The 21,230-nt window shown below is 57.2% G+C and overlaps 1 protein-coding gene across 2 annotated transcripts in view; it reads left to right on the top strand.

The window, feature by feature from the left end:
* Nucleotides 1-246: 246 nt before the first annotated feature.
* Nucleotides 247-21,230, top strand: part of CSPG4 (chondroitin sulfate proteoglycan 4) — a 28,474-nt gene continuing 7,490 nt past the window's right edge. Inside the window, exons 1-5 of one of the 2 annotated variants that reach the window (XM_063346541.1) lie at nt 247-511; nt 14,337-14,500; nt 15,537-19,118; nt 19,406-19,885; nt 20,309-20,485. In XM_063346541.1, coding sequence (XP_063202611.1) covers nt 400-511; nt 14,337-14,500; nt 15,537-19,118; nt 19,406-19,885; nt 20,309-20,485 — 4,515 coding nt within the window. In that variant the 5' untranslated portion in view covers nt 247-399. Of the gene's footprint in view, nt 512-13,987; nt 14,501-15,536; nt 19,119-19,405; nt 19,886-20,308; nt 20,486-21,230 lie in introns of those variants that run through there. The other variant, XM_063346542.1, reaches the window with a different exon arrangement.

Raw genomic sequence — 21,230 nt, forward strand, 5'->3', positions numbered from 1 at the left:
TATGGACACCAGGAGACAGTTGTGCTAACCCAAAAATGCCTAGTGCCAGGAGAACCATGGATGCCCAGCTTCGCCCGGAGCAGGCGGTGCCTCAGGAACCACCCATGGCACCCTGTGTCGGGGTCCGTCCTCCCTCAGCATTGATGGCTGCTCCTCCCTCGCCTTGCCCTGGCGGGAACAAGGGTGCTTTGAGCGGCGGGTGGGTAGTGGGCAGGCGGGGGCCTCTAGCCCTTTAAGAGACAAAATTGACTTTGTAATCCGAGCGAATTCCTCCTATCTGAAAGGCGGGAGAAGTTACGGGTCCCTCCCTCGCTCCGCTTTATTAAATATAGTAGTAGCAGCAGCTCTCGCCTGGAAGCAGGCGCTGGCGGAGGCTGTGCCGTGCCTGGAGCCCAAGCCATGGCTCCAGCCCCAGGGGACACCATGGGTGCCCAAGGGGGCATTGCCACGCTGATGCTGCTTCTGCTGGCCTGCCACCCGCAGCCCCTCTGCGCAGGACCCCTGGTTGGAGGTAAGCCCTCTCCCACCAGCCCACCCAAGGGATGGAGCACTGAGAAACGGGGCGGGGGGGGGGAAATGTTTGGGTTTGGGTGCACGGGGTGGGCTAGGAGGGATGGGGACCCAGCTGTCCCTCCCCAAGGTGCAGGAGGGCCTGTTGCAAAGCCAGCAGGAGTGAGGAGAGGCAGCTGCCTGTTTTCGGTCAGGGTGTTTAGGCCAGGTTGCCCTGTGGGGTAAACCAAGGGAGGGAGCAGGGTGGCTCACCCCCCATGGTTCTCGGGGTGCAGCATGCCCCGGCTGCGTCTGATACTGGGTGGGATGGGGCTTTGCTCCCCGTGTGCACACCAAAGCCCTGTGCCGTAGTACGTCCCGTGGTCCTGGCAGGGAGAGCCAGCCCTCCCAGTCTGTGTTTGGTCTTGCCACAGTAGCTCTCTGCGAGGGCAGCCCCTCTCACCTGAGGAGCGGAGGTCTTGGATGATGGCGGTGGGAAGGAAGGAGCTAGGCAGCATTTGTGTGTTACCTTCCAGCTCTGCTCCGTCTGTCTGTCTGTCCTGTGCTCCCAGGGCTCACCTCTCCTGCCGGCATGGGCCCAGAGGGATGCAGGATTGCCCCTTGGGTGATGGGGCACCAGGGGCCATCCAGGGCTGAGGGTCTCCCCCAGGAGAAGGAGCCACAGTGCCACAGGACTGATCCCAGGCAGGAGGGAGGGCAGGGGACACTGGCTGATGCACAGGGATAGAGCTGGGCAGAGGGGTTACTGCAGGGCTTGGGCTGGGCGGGGAGCAGAGCCAGTGATTTATACCCAGTTTTCCACAAGAAGTGTCTGGGTTTGACCACACAGCTCGTGGCATGGCAGTGTGCCTGGCCTCATCATCCCAACGGCCATCCCTGCAGCCCCGCTCCCACCCTGCGCCTCCTCCCTGTGCCTTCTTCCTCCAGTTCCTTCCCCTGCTGCGGGATGCATATACCTGTGACGGTCTGAGCCTCAGCAGGCTCTGCAGGGTCTGGACATGGGTCTCATCCTGCTCAGGACAGGTCTGCACTTTAGCCTGACCCTCCAAGCTGCGCTCAGAGTCTAACCAACCATTTCCACTGAGTCAGTGGCATCCACAGCTTCAGAAGTGGAGGGGATTTAAAAAGCACTTTTTTTCCCTAACTCACCCCCAAAATAATGTAACATCTCACCGAGCAGTTTCTCTTCCCCAACGCTCCCCGTGCGTGCTGCGGCTGGGACGAGCAGTGGGGCAGGATCTTTCTTTGTCCGAGTGGTTTGCAAAGGAATTACTGACCACCTAAGTGGGAGTGACCCACTCCCAGTTGGGGAGTCTTTTGCTCCCCAACTATCTTCTGCCTCCAAGCTTGTGTCAGTGCGAGGAGGAGGAGGAGGAAGAAGATCCCAGGGCCCGGTCCTGTGGCCCTCAGCACCTGCAAGATCCCCGCAGATCCCTTGTTGCCCCCATTCCCTCCCCAGAGAGCAGGTGGCCTCCAGGGATGCGACGCCTCTCCTTCCCTCCCACCTTGTTCCTTCTTTTTATTTTCCATTCACCAAAATATGACAATGCCTGGCAAGCTGAGTGGAAAAAAATGCCTTTTGTTAATGAACAAAGTGGTCGTGTTCCTTCCAGCCCTGACCTTTCCATCCCGGGCAGGGATTTCACCACACGGAGCTGTTACCCGCTCAGGTGTCCAGGGTGGCTCCTGGGGCTGCCCTGGCACTCCCGAGCTCTTTCTTGGTGAATGGTCTGGAGCAGCCCCTAAAACCAGCATGTGGGACCTACCATCCCACCCAGGTAACACCACCCATGGCAGAGGCACAGCTCCAGGGATCAATGGGCATCCGCCTGGCATGGACCCATGGGGCAGGGAAAGGAAAGGGGTTTTACACCCATTTCCTGATGCTGGGACCTATTTTTGTGCCCGGCTGAAGCCAGCAGCAACCCTGGGTCTGGGCACCAGCCTCCCAGGAGTCCCATCCCCTTGGGAGCATCCCTGCTGAGACCACCAGTGCCAGTCCCAGGTGATCCCATGGGCTGCCTGCCCTGGGACATCCCTCCATCTCTGTCAGGGAGAGCCATACCAGCCACCAGTGGCACGACGGGCACGGGGCTGGGGACAGGCTCATTTTTAGGGGCAAAGCCTGTGTTTTGAGTTGCCTACAAGCCCAGGTTCAGGGGCCCGGGCATTCTGCCCAGCCCAAAAAGGAAAGAGTCACTGTGCACATCAACAAATAAAAGATTCTATCAAAAAGGAAAAACACTCATGAAACTTGTCCTCTTGACATCTGAGTGTGAAGCTTTAGTAAACTGTTTTTAGCCATCCCCGCTCTCCTCCAGTTCCCAGTGAGGTCACGCACAGTCTGAGCTCCCCCTTCCCCAAAAACCCTCTCCCCTGGGGGTTGTAATGAGGAGGGATGGGGGGCGGGAAGAAGGAATCAGATGTGTAGGGTCCCTGTGGGCAGTGTTCTCCCACAGCTTCCAGCAAGGGTGTGCCAAACATGCGACCCCCAAGTCTGGTGGGGACCCCAAGCACCAGTGACTGGGGTCCCGGAAGGGTGAGAGTGACCCCGACTTGTCCATGGCTGCCCTGCGTAGGGTACCTGCACCCACGGTTGTCTGCCCCAGGGTACCCATCTGGGCCCCCTCCTGCCTTATGCGGGGGTTATCGGCTCTAGGGAGCCGCCTCAGCTATTCCTCTCCTCCACTTTTGGAAATCCAACCAAACTTTCTTTTTTGTGAATGCACCACATGTTTTGAGGTCATAGCTCCAAGCAGCTGGAAAAGTTTCCAGCTGATGAGAAAGAACAGGAAAAAGGCTGAAAAGGGGGGAGAATGCAAACTGGTATCGTGGGAATCGGGGAGGAATATTCTCGTCTTATTCTTATATTTAGCAACAGAGGGCTACAGGCAAAAATATAATAAGAACATTCCTCCAAGATCGCAGGACAGGGTTAAGCTCACCCGGAGGAACTAACGTCAGGCTGAAGGCTGGACAGTAACAGGACTTTGGAAGCAGTAGGCTAATGCTGTCTGTGTGCCTAAATAAAGCTCAAAGCACAGACTGTTCGCAACAGACGTTGGCTCAGCCCAGCCTCAGCTCCCAGGGACCGCTCCCTCGGCCCTTTCCAGGTGCCTGGAAGAGCCAGGCTCTGGTTTTCCTCCTTTTTGGGAAGCCAGCTTCCCCAAGCGTTAGCATCACCCCCAGCCTTCAGGCGGGAAAGTCCTAGAAACTCCCTGGCTCATATTTGTACACTTCCTAGGTCTTGCCTGGGCATCCCAGGCCATGGCCATGAGCCCAAGTCACCCTAGCAGGTACACGGCAGGTCTGCATGGAACACAGCCCAGTTTGCAACCACCCCCTTCGCCACCCCGTATCTCCAAACCTCCTGGAGACACGGAGCAAGGAAGGTGCCCATTGGAGCCCCCTCATTCCCAAACTAGCCCTTCCCTGAGCGGTCTCCATCATGCCCGGTACTTGGTTGCACACTGCCACGCTGCACATGGATGAGATGCCCTGTAGAGTTTTTCCAGGGTAAATGTAATAGAAAAACTGGGATCAAGAGAAATGTGTTACGATCTTTCTCCCCGAGCTGCTGCAGAGGGAGTAGACGTGCCTGCGTGAGGCTCACTTTACTTGTGAAGTTTGTAAATGGACTCTAGGCTTTTTATTAATGTGGCACAACCGGAGAACCTGCTTTGCCCTGTTGCAAAGTCGCAGGCTGCTTTGCAAAGCAGAGCCCAGCGCCAGGGCAGCCCTGGATTCTGCAAAGCCAGGCTTAAAACCAGAGGAATGGGGCTGCCACAGCTTTTCCCAACCCCAGGATGGGGAGGATGCAGCTTTCCCACCCGGTTTGTCATTCATTAGCTGTTGTTCATCCTCAGGACAGACCAAATAGGGCTTCTGAGCATCCTCCCGCCAACAAGCAGCGAGGTGGGTTGAAAGATGTTTGTGCCCCGTGCCCTGGATCCAAGAGGGTGATAAATTCCCATGCTCTGTCCTTCCCCCTCGGGTGTGTCGCTTGCACCAGTTGAGCACGGCTCCGTGCAATACCCCTGGGAGCGGCCCTGCGCCCAGCGCCTGCTCTTGGCTGCCTGACAGCCCGACAGACGGTAGCAAACAGAAAACATCCCAGGGATACTGCTAAAAACTGATGGGAGTGGAGAAACTCATGGCACGGTTTCGAGGTGGCCGGTCCCATCATGTGCCTCCATGCCAAGGAGACAGAAAAGTAACATTCATCCGTCACCCTGACTCACTGGCTGTGGGCTATGAGTCAGCCCGGGATGGCCCCTGTGGATCCCTGCTGCTTCTTTTGTCCAAATCTTGGCTTTCTGGTGGTTGTTTTTCCTCCCTGCTGCAGGCGGGTGGGGGGAAGGTGGGTGAGGGGGGGGGGGTTGGGTTCAGAGGCCCTATTTGCTTGCCATGTGTTAATGGATGCTCCCCATCTGTTATCATGCCATAAGCCTCCCCACATTCCCCCAGTGCACAAGCAGAAAGTGAGGGGAGGTCGGGAGGAATTTCCCATCCCCTTTCCCAGCCCCTGGCTGGGCTTCAACCAGACTTCAAGGCTTTCTGCATCCCATCCCACAGAAATTTCTGGGCCCACTGGGGTCATTTCCTCTGGGAGCTGGGGAGGAGCGAGGGAAGTTTTGGCCTGAGGTAGACACAGCTGAAAAAAGCCTCCTGTCTTGCCCCGCAGCCCTGGGAGGGGATGTGCACACCCGCTTCCACACCCCCACACCCCCCGCCGCGGACAGCTATATGTTCCCCCCATGCTAGAAATAGCGCAGGCATTTGTTTTCTCTATAAACATCACCCTGCTACTTGCTTCTCATAGATAGAAAAGACGGGGCGGGATCACAGAGGTGGGGAGGGGGAGGCAGGATGGGGAGAGGAGAGGAGAGGAGAGGAGAGGAGAGGAGAGGAGAGGAGAGGAGAGGAGAGGAGAGGAGAGGAGAGGAGAGGAGAGGAGAGGAGAGGAGAGGAGAGGAAAGAGAAATTTAGAGTCTAGAAAAGGAAAAAAATATTCATTTTCTTTGCAGTTAGAACTGCAAGACCGACAATTTAGCGTGTCACCCCCAGATGAGCAAAAAATATCCTCTCTTTCCCCTTCCATGCTGCAAACACCCCTCCCTGTCTGTGGAGACACTTTTCTCTGCCCCTTCATAGCATCCAGCATTGACAAAAACCTATTCTGGCCATGGCCCTTGTAGCCCTGCAGGACACGAGGTGCTGTGGGTGCTGCCCTGCCAGCACGGCTATTGCCAGATCACCCTGAGCTGCACATTTTAAAAGTTCCCTCCCTGCCCGAAAATAAAGCTGACAGGTAGCTCCTGCAGAGCTTCAGCATCTCCCTCCGTGTGCCAGGCTGCATGCTCCTCTTGTGCTTGTCCTTCCCCCCCACCTTGCCTCGACTTTGGCCAATAATTCCGCCCCCTCCCCCCCATCTTGGCACTTCAGGAGCCGTTTGAGACAAGCAAGGCTGGGAAACATCTGAGCGGAGGCGCCTGGAGACGGGCCCCTCTCCAGTGGCGGCCTCGATGTTTGTTGAGGATCTGTCTGGTAACGTCCAGCTGTTCCAGGGATGCCTGTGAGCATCCCCTGACCAAGCTCTGCTGCTCCCAGGAAGGCTCCTTCCCCCTGCTGGGGCCAGAGACGGGCTTGGGAACAGGGACTGGCTCTGTTGGGTGGGCAGGGGTGGGATTTGGAGGTCTGCAGGTGGGATGTGCACCCTGGGTGCCCCGCTCCCCTGTATCCCAGCCTCCAGCCCAGGCTTCCCCCAACGTCCCCCTGCTCCTCCAGTGTTGGGCTGGCCAGGATTGTCCCTTTGTACGCCATCATGTGCCCTCCTGCAAGCAGTTCCCTCACCGGGTGGGAAGCAGCTGGCGTGGAGCTGGGGCAGGGAAAACTGTGGGAGCAGAGGCTGGGATGTGCAGGGTGGAGCTGGAAAAGCTGCCAGTCAGCAAGAGAGGGGGAGACAGCTTGGGAGAAGGAAAAAGAAAGGAAGAAAGAGAAGGGGAAAAAAAATAGAACAAAACCTGACTTGGGCTGGTTTGGAAACCACGTCTTCTGGGGCTGATACAGTATTTCCAGGCCAACTCTTCCTGGCAGTGGGAGCCGGAGTGAGCCTGAGTCACACTGCAGGGGACGGCACAAAAGCCCCATTGAGCCTCCTGCTTCCCCAAAACCTCCCACTTTGTCTCCCCGCCTCTCCCCTCCCCTGCCCCTGGCTTCGCTTCTCAGGGCAAAAACTCCAACTTTCAGCACGGGCTTATTCCTCAAAGTCCCTCAAGAGTCGTTGTGCCACATGTCATTAAAAGCTCTCCATCCCTCCTCCGGCTCGCGATGGGCTTTGGGGTTCTGGCCCTAGGGATGCCCCCCACTCCCAGCAATTCTGCGACCTTTGTAACGGGGTGCAGCCAATGCATGTCTGGGGCAGTGGCAGTGCCAGCTCTCCGCTCCCTGCCCTCCCCTCCGCGGTTCTGCATCTGGCTGAGCAGGAGAGCGCAGGAAATACCATCAGCTTTAGGGCTGCTTGAATCATCGTAAAACCACGCCGGAGAAGCAAGGGCTGGAGCTCCAGAGCTCCAGCCAAGCCTCCTGGATCCCATTTTATGGCCTCCAGCTATAGCAGCTCCTTCACGCTTGCTTTGTAAGGATGGGGGAGGCAGGCAGGAGTGGGCATGTGTGTTGGGCACAGGGCCGAGGGTTGGCAGGACAGGGGATGGTACAAGCAAGCCCCCCACCCCAGCATCGCAGAATTAGCAGGGGGCATGTTTTCCCTGACCCCAAAGTCTGTGGGCTGCAAAAAGGCTTTTCCCCCCCACCCCGCCTGAAGCTGTCAGGCAGGAGCCAGGGGAGAACATCTGGCAGGGGAATGGGGGGAGGAATTGGATTTATAAACACAGGCGGAGGTTTCAAAGAGACACAGTGCAGCCAGAGGTAGGGGAGGATGATCTTCGGGAAGCAGGGGCCAGCGGGACAGGATAGGGACAGGGATGAAGCAGAGCACCCCAGCCCAGGGGCTCTCCTTCTGCACCTGAAACAAGGCTGATGGCCACTTCTGGCAAGCACTCAGCCATCACCCACCCTGAGGAGAGTGATGGGCTGTGGCTTTGCTGGCAGTTTCTCAGGCGCAGCTTTCCAGCAATCTCCGCTGTCCGGCACTCCTGGAAAGCATCGGCCCTGGCCCTAGGGAGCGCCACTGTGATGGAGGGCCAGGTGGATGGTGGGAGGTGAGAACCCAAGCTCTCATTCTCATCGCCAGGGTTCGAAAAGCACGCGTAGCCCTGGCTCGGGGTGTGAGCTGCAATCACCGTCTGGAGTCACGGAGGATAAAACCTGGAGGTGGGGCTAAAGAGAAAAAGCGCTCTGTGCCTCTGATGGATCTGTGTCCATGACAACCCACCCTGTAAATCTCAGGGCTGAACCCCAGGAGTGGGGAGAGGCTTTTTCCGGGGCAGGGGCCATTTGCTGGTCTGGTTCTGCCCCGTCCCAAATGCCTGAGCCCATCCTGGAGGCAACTCTGTGCTGCCTGCAGAGGAGGGTCCTGCCAGCACAAGGGGGACCACGGGATGTACCCGAGGTCCCCACCAGGCTCAGATGCCATCGCTGCATCCCAAGACCAGCTCACTTGTGACCCGTCTCCATTGCACTGGAATTTCCTCACTGCGGAGACCCAGGTGGGTGCTCAGCCCTCCTCACAGACACCCACTCAGGTCTCTGAGCATCCCTGAAGGCGGCGGTACCCCAGTGTGTCCCCCTGGCACCCCCTCCTCCCAGCAAAGCCCCAGCCAAACCCAAGGGCCACTACACAGTGGCTGTGTTTGCTTTAGCTTGCCTCTCAAGCTGCTCATTTCCTTCCCTGGCCATAAATAAAACAGCACCGTAAAATGAAGGGAATGTGTAACATAATGAAGCCTTTCTCAGAAAGCCCCATTGGATCCCTTCCTCCCCCCCACCCCCCCAGGCCCTCTGCCCCGCGTGAGGACGGGGGCACAGCCCAGCCCCACCACCAGACAGGATGTAGCTAGGGTGCAGTGGGCGGCAGGTCCCACTGGGAATTGCAGAGCCCGGCTCGGGATTAGGGAGAATGAAACCCTGGGCCACGCACAGCGGAGGTAGGAGGCCTGGTCCTGCCTGCCCTGCGTGTGTTTTGGAGCGGGAATGGGACCTCATGGACATGCTGTGGGGGAAGCAGGAGGGGCTCAAGCTGCTGAGTAGCAACCCCAGGGCTGGGTGGCTGTCCCTGAGTCCCCCCAATATTTGCATCCCCCCCAGTCCCTCCAGTGTTTGCACAGCGGGGGGGTGTGGCGCAGTGCAGCTGGCGACAGGCAAGCTTGCTACCTTATAAAGTCATTAAAATAAAACAGAAAACACAACCCCAAACAACTTAGAGGGCCTCGAAACAAAGCTCCTGACGCTGTGGAGGAGGAATGCACCCGGCTGGCCATCACCCCGTGCCGGTGATGGGGGCTCAGCAGCACCGGGCATGCTGCTGACAGAGGGGCTGCGTGTTGGCATCATCCAGCGGGCAGGAAGGAGGGCAGCCAGCGGGATGGGCCACACTGGCGGCCAAACAAGCTTGGGGCTGTTCGGGCAACAAGGAGCCTTCACTCCCTGGCTGTTTTTCCACTGTCAGAAAACCGGTGTGTCTGGGGTGGGAAGCGGCTGCAAAGACAGAGAGCCTTTCAAGGGGGAGCTTGTGCATTCGCATGGGGCTCTCCTGGCACCCGCTCCAGTAATTAAAGAGCTGTTTTAATGAATTCCAGTCCCCTCTCTGCAAATACACATGGGCCACCAGCCCTGGCCCCCACCTGGCCCCCACCGCAGCCTGAATGAAGCCTTGTTGAGCAGCCAGCCCCTCCCTGGTGCCATGCTCCCTGCTCTGTGCTCCACTCCTCCCTGCTCAGCGTCAGCATCCCGCTCCGGACAGAGCAATGGGGGTCCCTGCAGCCCCTTGGGGACTCGTTTATATCCCCCATGCCCCGATTGCACCTCCTCATGCACACCCCAAAAACACATCCAGCCATCCCACAGGCAGGGCTGGGGATGCCGTAAGTCTGCTGGCAGGGAAAGCATCCATCCACCGTCTCTCATTGCCCCCGGCACCCCGAGGAGTTGTCTCCCCCTCTGAAAAACCATCACATCCAGTGCCGGTCGGCTCTGCAAACCCTCCTGCCAAGTCCTGCGAGCGCTTTCCCTCGCCTGATCTGGGACTTGGCTCCTCTGTCCTCCTACGTGCTGGGAAGGAGGTGGGAAAAGTTTGTGTGCTGAGATGTTAAAACATGGAGGAGATCCCAAACTGGCTTTGCGGAGCCTCAGAGCTCCCTGGGAGCCCCCCAGCCTGGAGACCCCCAGGGCGGAGGTGGATCTCTTCCCCTCCACGGTGCTGCCCAGCACCAGGCTCTGCTCCCTGGGCTGCTGGTCCCGGCTCGCTTTGGGGCTGGGGTGCCAAAAAACTCCCTGAACACCAAAAACCAGCAATTAGAGAGGCCAAACATGACATGTTTTCAACTGGAGGACCAAGGAGGAGAGGGGACAACGCGTCCCGGCCCCGGCACATGGCTGGTGGCTGAGGCTGGTGCCGGGACGGGTGCTGGGACAGCGCTGGCTCACACAGAGCCCTCGCTTGTTTGCCGGCCCCGGGAAGAGCTGAGCACTCCCAGGGCTTCGCTCAGAGCTTTTGGCTTGTCTCCTTGTTTTTTTCAAAGCAAAAAAATAAAAAAAAAACCAACCAAATCCAAATGACACTGCAGCCTATAATCTGCTGGCTGCTGGCCGGCTGCTCGGAAACTGTGACGGAGGCCCCTCTCGCCTTGTCAATGCCTTTCCATTGCCTGGGCAAGGCAGGGGCAGCGATTTCCTGTGGGACACGGCAAGCTGGGAACGTTGATTATTTTTAGCCAAGGTCATCAGGATGGCTGGGGTGCCTATCCCCACCTACAGCCAGGACATGGGGACTTGCTGCTCCCCATGAAGGGCCAGTTCGGGCATCCCCATCCAGGGATAGATGAGGCTCGGCTTGGGGCACCACATGCCCATGGTGCGATCGTGGCATCCTTAGATCACCTGGGAAAGGTGCTTTTGGGGCATGGGAGTGCATCTGCATGGGGTAATCCTGGGATGCTCAGTCACAGCCAGCCCTCGGACATGTCTGGGTACCCCGGGGAGTGGGATATGTGTCCCTGCTCTCTCTGTGCCCCTGCTCTCTCTGTGCATGCGCAAATCAGAGCTGCCATCCAAGCAATCCATTGGGATGGTGCACCCTGCCCCACAGAGGCTCCTCCAGGGCAAAATGCGTTTGAAAAAAAAAAAAAACACCAACCACAAAATCCATCAAGCTGTATTTTCTGCATCTTTTGCAACATGGGGTGGGGGGAGGTGAGGAAGAGGGAAGAAGGAGGTGAAAAGCTGCAACTCCCTTGGGAAAGAGAAACACCACAGCTTAGTGTTCCCATCCCGGCCAGGCTGCAGCGCCGAGGAAGAGCGCGGCCCTGAAATAAAGCAGGAATTTGGGAAGACAAACAGCAGTAACTCACACCATGCTGCTGCCGGAGAAAAATCCGTGTCTCCTGGAGCCGGGCAAGGGTCCCTCCTCCCTCCCCTAGCAAACAGCACTGCTCCCCTGGGCATCTGCACTTCCCTTAACTTTTTATTAGTAGCATTTTATGAGAGAAAGAGAAGAAAAGCATCTCTGGCAGCTTTGGGAGAACAGAGGCAGGACAAAATGTGCTGGCTGCAGGAGCTACTGCCCCTTGTTACACCGGAAAACAGGCTGGCTGTGCCGGACTGGCTCCTTCAGCCCCAAAACATGATTCCCAGCACCCATGGGAGATGCTGCCCAGCCTTTGGGCTGGCCGAGGAACTGCTGATGGGTCTGGCCCCAGCAAAGCTTTCCCTCCTCATGAGAGCAGCCGCTCGGTGCCCATCTGAAGAGCACATTTTTGGGATTAAGGGAAGCTAGAAAAGCAAAATCCCAGCAGGAGCTGGAACACAGACATTCACGCATGGGGAGAACCTCGATGGGAGCCAGCACAAACATGCATGCGATGTCTCCGGGGACCACGATATATTGCACATATGTGTGCACGCCTCGCTGGGGCACAAGCATGGCTGCCTGTATCCGTGCAAGGAGGGAGAGGAAAATTCCCAGTGTGCCCCATTGTTCCTGCTCCCCAAACACTGGGACAAGGTGGTGCCGAGAGCCCGAGGCAGGGCACCCACCACCCTCAGCTACCAAGCAAGGCATGCTGGAGCTGGATGGTTTTGCAGGGACCACTGGAAGGAGGGAGCAGGTCAGGAGAAGACAGAGCCCTTCATGACCCTGTGAAGAATAGCAAAGCTCCTCTGAGTCACTAGTCCAAAGAGGACAAGGAAGCCAAAGTGCCCCATGCCAAGGGCAGGCACACGGGCCAGGAAATGAGCCGGCTTGAGTAACGATGGGCTGAGCAAAGGGCTTACTGTTAAAGCAAGCGCTAGATATTTCCATGCTGCCATCACTTCCCTGCCTGGAATGGGTGTGGTGATGGTCCTTGCAACACCCACGTTATTCTCCCAGACCCCAGGAAAAACATGAGGCGCTTTCTCTGTTGCCAGCGATGGGTAGTGAAAGTTTGAGCCCTTCAGGGATGGAGAGACCTCTTTGCCCAGACCCCACAGAAAAACCATTCCCTGCCCTAGGCAGGACATCACAGAGCTCGGTTTAGAAGAAAATGCAAAGAGACAAAAGCACAGTGTTCCAACTCTGCCCAGGCCAGGTAAACCTTCACCATCACCTCTAACGATAGGCTGGTTTCAAACCTTCCCTGACTGTGGCTGCCTGGGGTTGGGTTTTCTCTTGCTGCACCAACCCATGAGCAAAGCCTGCCTGGTGGAGCAGGGGGGAGCCTGCCCTGTTCCCATCCCTTCTCACCCTGGTCAGCCCCACAGAAATTTGGGCAATAGGGGAAAAAAGCAGCTGTAAGAGCACACATGGGTGTTTAGAATCATAGAACAGTTTGGGTTGGAAGGGACCTTAAAGATCATCTACTTCCAATCCCCTGCCCTGGGCAGGGACACCTCCCACCAGACCAGGCTGCTCCAAGCCCCATCCAACATGGCCTCGAACACCTCCAGGGATGGGGCAGCCACAGCTTCTCTGGGCAACCTGGGCCAGGGGCTCACCACCCTCACCGCAAAGAATGTCTTCCTAATATCTAATCTAAATGTACCCTCTTTAAGTTTTAAACCATTCCCCCTCATCCTATCACTCCACTCCCTGACAGAGTCCCTTCCCGTCTCTCCTGTAGGCCCCGTTTAGGTACTGGAAGGCCATTATAAGGTCTCCCCAGAGCCTCCTCTTCTCCAGGCCGAACACCCCCAACTCTTTCAGCCTGTCCTCACAGCACAGGGGCTCCAACCCTTGGAGCATCTTGTGGCCTCCTCTGGACCTGCTCCAACACATCCATGTCCTTCCTGTGCTGAGGACTCCAAAGATGGACGCATGCAATACTCCAGGTGGGGGCTCACCAGAGCAGAGCAGAGGGGACTGGTTTACACCCCGACCTCACCATGCAGGAGGCTGGTTTCATCCCAGCACCCACCCTCCATCCCTGCCTCCTCCAAAATAGAGGAGGGGCTGGGCTGGGACCCTAGGAGAAGCCAAAGACTCATCTTTGTTGCCCCATAGCACCTCAAAGTGCTTGTGGGACCCCAAATCCAAGCGATGACAAGTGCCATAGTGAAGCATAGCAGGCAAGCTCAAGCACAGCAGGCTTTACAGCCTGTGACTACATATGGGCTGAAAATGCGTGTGTTCACCCCTCTGACATATCCTCGCCAAACATTTACAACTTACAGGTCTTCCGAACCTTTATGCTTCGCCCTCCAAGCATGGGGTTAACTCTGCCACAGGATGCTCTGGAGCTAACAGGAATGGGTGGCAGTGCATCCCAGACACATACATATAACGTCTGTGCAATGCACATACTGAGCCAGCAAAAAAGCATAAGTGCTCTAAAATTAAGCCTTGCCGCTCCCTGTGCTTTTAATTCTGCCCTCTCCCACATATGCCCTGTGACACAGTCTTTCATTTCACGACTGCATGCCATTGCGCTGAGTCCCTGTAAGGCTGGTGTATACTGGGCATTGAACACATTCCAGCTGCAGCTTCAGGCACCCAGTTTGAGCTGAGGTTTCCGTACAGTCTCACATCCACATATGGAGCGCAGGCACAGGCGTGTTTTCCCTCCAGCACTGATGGAGCAGCCACCTTCAAGGTGAAGGTCAGCGATGTCTGGGTGATATGGAGAGCTGTTAGGAAGTGATGTAAAATAGGGAGAGGAGCAGAACGCGGTGTTGTCTGACCTGGTGACATCCTCAGGGCTCCCGCGCAGCGTCTCTCTGTTCAGCAGTGACTGGGACCAGCAAGGGCATCCAGCCAAGGCGTGACACTGGAAGGCATCATATTACTCCAAAGGGAGATGGCTGTGGCAGAAGTGGGAAAGACTCATTAGGGTAACGTCTTGCCTCCTAACACTCGGGAACTTGGCCTGATGACAGGCGCTACTGCATCTGCCCTGGCCGAGAGGTTCCTCTCAACACCGCAGGGGCAAGGAGAAACACCACCTCTGCCTCACCACCCAGACCCTAGAAACCCTTTCCCTATGAAAATCAGAAAACAGACTCCTCTGAGGGTCTTTCCAAGCTGTCTTTCCTCCCCCTCCCTGTCCCAGAGCAAATGGGGAAGGACTGATAGATGGGTTTGGAAGGCTCCAGATTCACAGCACCCACACAGTTGGGGTTTGGGGTGGGAGGAAGGGGTGTCCTTCCCTGTCTGACCCTCTCCCTTTTCTCCTCAGCCTCTTTCTTCGGGGATGGCTATGTGGAAATGCCGCTGGCAGATGCCTCCCGCACGGTGCGGCTCCACCTGCAGCTGTACACCAGCCAGGGCAGTGGGCTACTCTTCCTGGCTGCCGGCCAGCCCGACCACCTCCTGCTCCAGCTGCGAGCCAGCACCCTACAGGTCAGCACCCCCCCCGCAGGCTGGGGTCCATGGGTTAGGGCTTCATCCAGGGCAAGGATGAAGGGGCAAAATCTGTCAAGACCCCTGCCAGGGGATGTTAAGAGTTCAAGAGGAGAGTGGACAGAGTCCTGGGAGAATCTTGGCAGAAACAGGCTCCAGCTGGGGAAGCTCCTCACCCCCTGCCTCAGGAGCATCATGGAGACACCCAGACACCGACACCCCATGTACATTGCATGGTGCAATGGTGCATAGCACCCTGGGAGTGTGAGGGGTTAGTGAAGAGGAGAGGTGAGCTGAGAGGGTCCAGAGAAAGGAGAGGTCTCCACAGGCCAAGCCCAGCCAGGGCATGGGAAGGGATCAGGACAGAAGAATAAAATTCCCCTCATGTGGTAATGGTGTTGGCATCCACCATGAAGGAAAAGAGCAGGGAGCATCCAAGGCACACCTCCTGCCTCTCTTACAGCCTGGGCTGGGCCACCAACCACATCTAAAGGAAAGCAGGAGAACAAGCACGCATCTGACCAGAGGTCTCCCTAACGCAGACCGCGCGTCTCAGGTCCATCAGCTAACCCTCTACTTAGGCAGGCTCCAGGCTGCTGCCTGTGGGGAGCAAAGCCTCCTATTTCCCCTGCCAGCTCCCAGGGCAAGGGCTGGAAGCAGCCTAGGTTGCAGGGATGGAGGATAGCAGGTAGAATGGAGCAGGGAAAGGGGAGCCAGCATCTGGCAGGGCTCCTCCGCGGAGGGAAAGGGAAAGCCCAGCAACGGGGCAGCAGGAATGGGAGATGCTGAGGAAGAGTGAAAAAGGAGAGAAATTCAGATAGCAGGACAGAGAAGTCATGTCCACAGGGGGACCTCACTGAGGAGGGAGGAACATGCACAGAGGGCAGGACAAACAGTAGTGAACAGAAGGACCAAACCACTTGTGAGCCCCCGGAAACAGTCCATGCTTCAGTAAGTATTTCTGGTAGGTGGAAAGGTGTCTCCTCTGCTGCAGATAACACCTTGAACTGAGCACTTTCCATGTCCTTTCCTTCAGGCCAGGCTGCAGCTGGGCTCAGAGGAGGTGACACTGCAGTCCCCAGCAGAGCTGCAGCTCAATAACCTGGCGGTGCATGATGTGGAGCTGCTGGTGGAAGATGGCAGGATGACACTGACCATCGACGGCCTCTTCAACAGCTCTGTGGACATCAAAGGACCCGTACGGGAGCTGGACATCCAGTACGGCCTCTATGCTGGTGGGACAGGCAGCCTTGACCTGCCGTACCTCGCTGAGGCCAGCTCCCCCTTCAGAGGTTGCCTCCACTTAGTGACATTCAACGGCCTGGATGTCCTCTCACCACTGTCTTCTGACGGCAGCTCCAAGATCTTCCACCAGGTCCAGGAAGGGTGCAGCACACAATTCTCTGCAGAGCCTGACGACCCCTTTGGGTTCCTGGGGCCACACTCCTACATCGCGTTTCCCACGTGGGATGCAAGGGAGGAAGCGACCATCGAATTCGTGATAACAACAAGCATCACCCAGGCACCCCTCGCCTACCACGCAGGGCTGGAGAATGACTTCTTCTACCTGGAGATCTCCAATGGGCGCCTGAGAGGGTTTGTTGAGAAGGGGAATGGCATCATCATCCTGCACAACAACGTCTTCATCAGCGACGAACAGCAGCACTATGTCAAAGTCTACACAGACATCCACAAGTTTGAGATCCTGATTGATTACTATGCCTCATCCACATCCAACCGGGGCATCAACAACCACCTGGACCTTCAGGGAAACCTCTTCATTGGAGGTATGAGTGAAAAAGCTTTGCAAAGGCTGAGGGAGCACCATCTTGCTTTCATCTCAGTGTGGACCATGACCAACAACTCGTTTGTTGGCTGTTTAGAGGATCTGCGGATAAACCTGCAGAGGAGGAGTCTGCAAGATGCTGTGATCACGAAAGACATCACATCAGGCTGTGGAAAGCAAGATCACTACTGGGACTATGACGAAATGTACGAGCAGGATGAGGCACACACTTCCCCACCTCCAGATGTCTGGTCAGGAGCACCGAGCCTGGTGGTGGAACCGTGCCGGCCAGACAACAGCTTCCCACCTGCCTTCGCCAACATCAGCAGGCTGCTCCACATCAGCCCTCTCATTGTCTCTGAAGGGGGCATGACCTATCTGGAGTGGAAACACGCCCAGCCAACAGTAGACTTGAGCCTTGCAAACATCCGGCAGTCCCAAATCCTCTTTAGCATCGTCAATGACCCTAGGCACGGCCAGCTGGAGCTGGATATTCCTGGGTCCAGGAGCAGAAGGAAGTTCACCTTGTTGGACATTGTGAATAGGAAAGTCAGATACATCCACGATGGCTCCGAAGGCCCCATGGACCAGCTGATGCTGGAAATGACAGTGACTGCCCAGCAAGGGGTCCCAGAGTGCTTGCAGCAGGGACAGATGTACCTGCTACCCATCATGATCAACCCCATCAATGATCCCCCACAGGTGATCTTTCCCCATGGGAACCACATGACAATCCTGAAGCACACACGAAAACACCTGACCACTGACATCCTGCAGGTCTTAGATGATGACACATCCTGTGATGACCTCGAATTCCAGCTGCACGGTGGCCAGCAGATGGAGGAGGGTTACGTTGAGTATGACTTCCACCCTGGAGTGCCCATTGAAGGGTTCTCCTGCAGGGACCTAGAAGCAGGTAACGTAGTCTACGTGCACCAGAGTGGGACAAACTTACAGCTCACCCTGCAGGTGAGTGATGGGACAGTTCCAAGCCCTATTGCCACCCTGAGGATCCTCGCCATTGACCCTGACATCCACCTGCACAACAACACTGGCCTCTCCATCTCCCAAGGGGAGGCTGCACTCATTACCACAGCCAACCTGTCAGTGGAGACAAATGCTGCGAAACAACGGGTCGCCATCCTGTATGTCCTCACAGAGCCCCTAAGGTATGGTGAGGTCCAGAAGCAAGGAAGCGTGGGAGGGGAATGGAAAAAAGTTGAGTCCTTCTACCAGCAAGACCTGGAGCAAGGGCGCATCCAGTATTTCAGCACAGACCCAGAGCACCGGCTGGAAGATGTTGCAGAGAAGCTGAAATTCAAAGTCCAAGTGGGGCAGAAGGTCTTGCAAAACAACACCTTTCTCATAAGGATTGAAAGAGCCACCATTAAGATGAGGACCATAGTTCCCCTCCAGATGAAGAACAAGCGGCACAGAAATATCACCAGTAAGGAGCTGGAGGCAATGTTGGAAGATCCAAATTCTGCCCCAGTCCCCTTCCACTATGTGATAATCCAGGCTCCCAAAAAGGGAAACCTGGAGCTGCTTGGCAACAGGCTGATTGAAGGCTTTGGATTTACCCAGGATGACCTGCAAAGAAACCACCTGAGCTACAGCGTGACTATCAGGAACTCTCAGCAAGCCGAGGACACCTTCCAGTTCCGCGTCCGCGCTGGCGAGCAGCACTCTCCTGTCTACACCTACACAATCAGCATTGGTGGGGACCCTGATGCACCAGCCCTGACCAACGTCCTCCTGACTGTGCCAGAAGGGGGGCAAGCCATCATCTCCAAGGACCATTTGTTTGTACAGAGCATGAACAGCATGGACTACCTCTATGAAGTGATTGAGGGGCCAGCACATGGGAGGTTGGCCTGGGCTGCATCCCATGGCTGGGCCTCCAGAGAGGAGATCACAGAGTTCACCAATGATGACATCCTCCACCACCGGCTGCTGTACCAGCACGATGACTCTGAGACACTGGAGGATGACATCCCCTTCGTAGCGATCAGGCAGGGCGAGAGCAGCGCTGAGCCTGATGCAGAGGAGGTGAGAGGTGTTTTCAGGGTCTCCATCCAACCCATCAATGACCACACCCCAGTCCAGGTGGTGAACAAGGTCTTCAATGTGGTGCGCAATGGGCAGCACCTGCTGACAACAGACAACATTGCCTTCACTGACAAGGACTCTGGCTTCTCTGACACGCAGCTGGTGCTGGCGAGGAAGGACATCTTGTTTGGCAGCATCGTGTCCGTCGATGACAGGAGCCACCAGGTCTATCGGTTCACACAGGATGACCTGAGGAAGAAGAAGATCCTCTTTGTCCATTCGGGGGCTGACCGAGGCTGGATCCAGCTACAGGTCTCAGATGGCCTCCACCAAACCACAGCCCTCCTGGAAGTACAGGCATCAGACCCCTACATCAAAATAGTCAACAACACCGGACTAGTCATCCACCAGGGCAGCAAAGGGACCATTGACTCCTCTGTCCTCAGCCTGGAGACCAACATGGACATCAGGTCAGATGAAGAGATACGGTTCCTGATAACAGCTCCCCCAAGGTGGGGGACTGTGCTGAGAAGGGAGCAGCCAGTCATGGCCTTCTCCCAGAGGGACCTGCTAGCAGGAGAGATCTCCTACCACCACAATGGGAGCAGAAACACCCGGGATGAGCTCCAGTTCACTGTAGAAGCGAACGAGGTGGCAGTGGAGGACATGCTGGCCATCAGTGTGTTCTTGGACACCCACCCCAGCCCCCTGCACATAGTCAACTACAAGGAGATCCACGTCTTCCAGGGGGAAGCAGCTGGGATCAAGGAGAAGTACTTACTGGTAAGTATCCCCATCTCTGGTCATTCCCCAAGCCTGCATCACTTCCCTGGCCACCAAACCAGGCCAGCCACAGGTGGGACTATTTTACTCCCACCTGCCCACTCATACCCATGTCAGGCTTCACCCAGGGGCAGAGGGGGGTTTCAGGCATGACCTCAGCAACAAGGTAACTCTTACAGCCCATCTACAGCAAAGCCTTGCGGGATCGCACAGCAGTGGGCTGTGGAGCAGCCCAGCCTCACAGGCACCAGCCCTCAACTCATGCGTTGTCTCCCCTACACTCCCAGGTGGCCCATGAAGAGATCTCTCCCCAGGACATAGTCTACCTCGTGAGAAGCCCCCCGGCCTCTGGCTTCCTGGCAATGCTTCAGCACAGCCAAGACTCAAATGAGCAGCCCAGCCTGGACCCCATCCAGTCCTTCACCCAGGAGGATATCAACAATGGCAGAGTCCTCTACCTCCACTCCAAGCTGGAGGAGGAGCATGACCGGTTTGTCGTAGACGTCACGGCCAGTGGTGTGGACCCACTGGAGGGGGTGGTGGTGAGCCTGGTTGTGCTCCCCATCACCGTCCCCCTGGATGTCCGCAACATCACGGTGCCAGGAGGTGGCTCCATCACCATCTCCACAGGCATCCTCAACATCCCCAACACCTACTACAGGGCGCTCAGCATGGAGTTCAAGGTGCTTGAGCCTCCCCGGTTTGGCACCCTCCTGAACAGCGAGCGGCCTGAGGATGGCAGGCTGTACACCTTCACCTGGAGCGAGGTAGAGCAGCCAGCGTTTCCTGCTTGCCCACCACGCTGCTTTCCCAGCAGGTTTAGGAAGAGCCCAGGCATGGCCTCCAGCCCCCAGTGGCATTGGGAGGCCGGGGAGGGCTGCGGGGTCTCCGCTCCCCATCAGAGATCTTCTGCCCTTGGGATGGTGGGCTTGCCCTGCAGACAAGGCATGCATCAACCCCCAAGGTGTGCTTAAATGGCCTTGAGGATATGGGGTGGGGATGCAGGCAGAGATTCCCATGGGCATTGCACTCCCTGTTCTTTGGGCTGGATCCATCCCACAGGGATCCCCCACAGCAATTGGCAGGCACCCAGCCTCCTCCCTCCTCCAAGGCTGGTGCACAGGTCCCCTCCCAAGCAGGGCTGGTGGCCTGTCATCTCCCAGGAAGGTCACCCAGACCCTGCCCCACAGGTGGAGAACCAGCGGATCCAGTACAGGCAGGACGGCCCCTGGGCCCAAGCCGACAGCTTCACCCTCCTGGCCAACGCCTCCGAGATGGACCGGCAGAGCCAGCCGAGGACCCTCTTCATCACCATCCTGCCCCGCAGCTCCAAGCGGCCTCGGCTGAGGATCAACACCGGCCTGCGGGTAAGGGTGGGATGCCACCCCAGGGGAACCTGGGTGCTCAGCACTAGGACACCTGAGCGGTGGCCAGCCCAGCTTGGGGACCCCAGGGGACCCACTCCGCGCCTGGTCACGCACCTCCGGGAATCCGGGCACAGCAGAGCCGGGGTGCAGACCAGAGGCGGGCGATGGCCTCCGGAGAAAGGCAGGCGGTTTCCCGGCGCGGCGAGGCTTTGCAGGAAGGCGGAGACCGGGCTGTTTCCCCCCCCCCACCCCACCGCGTCCCTCCCCGCCGCCGATGCGGAAACCGTCCGCGAGATGTCAGCATCGCCCCGCGGCAGCGCCCGGTTCCCCTCTCGCATCCTGGGCTCGGCGGAGCCGGGCTGCCACGGCGGCGGGCAGCCGACTGCTGGGGAGGCAGAGGCTCCTCACCTCCCCTCTTCAGAGGATGGGCAGCCTGCTCGCCCCTTCCCCAGGATAACCCCTGGCAGCGTAAAAGAGCAGCTTTGCCCAAATTCCATCGGCACAGATTGGAAAGACCTAATTATTTAGGCAGCCTTCGCACCTCTCCTTATGCCCATCACAGTAAAGCCCGAAGCCAAAGTCTCACCAGCTGCTGGAAGCTCCACCTCCTGTTTCAGACACCCCCCTGCCCCCTTCAGGATCACTAACACAAAATTGCAGCAAAGAAATTGTTAGAAAACATGCAGGAGTGCAGGATCATACCACCACCACCACCTAGGCTATCCTCACCCATCCCAGGATTTCC

Source organism: Chroicocephalus ridibundus, chromosome 9 (genome assembly GCF_963924245.1).
Source record: "Chroicocephalus ridibundus chromosome 9, bChrRid1.1, whole genome shotgun sequence".
In the NCBI taxonomy this organism is placed as follows: Eukaryota; Metazoa; Chordata; class Aves; order Charadriiformes; family Laridae; genus Chroicocephalus; species Chroicocephalus ridibundus.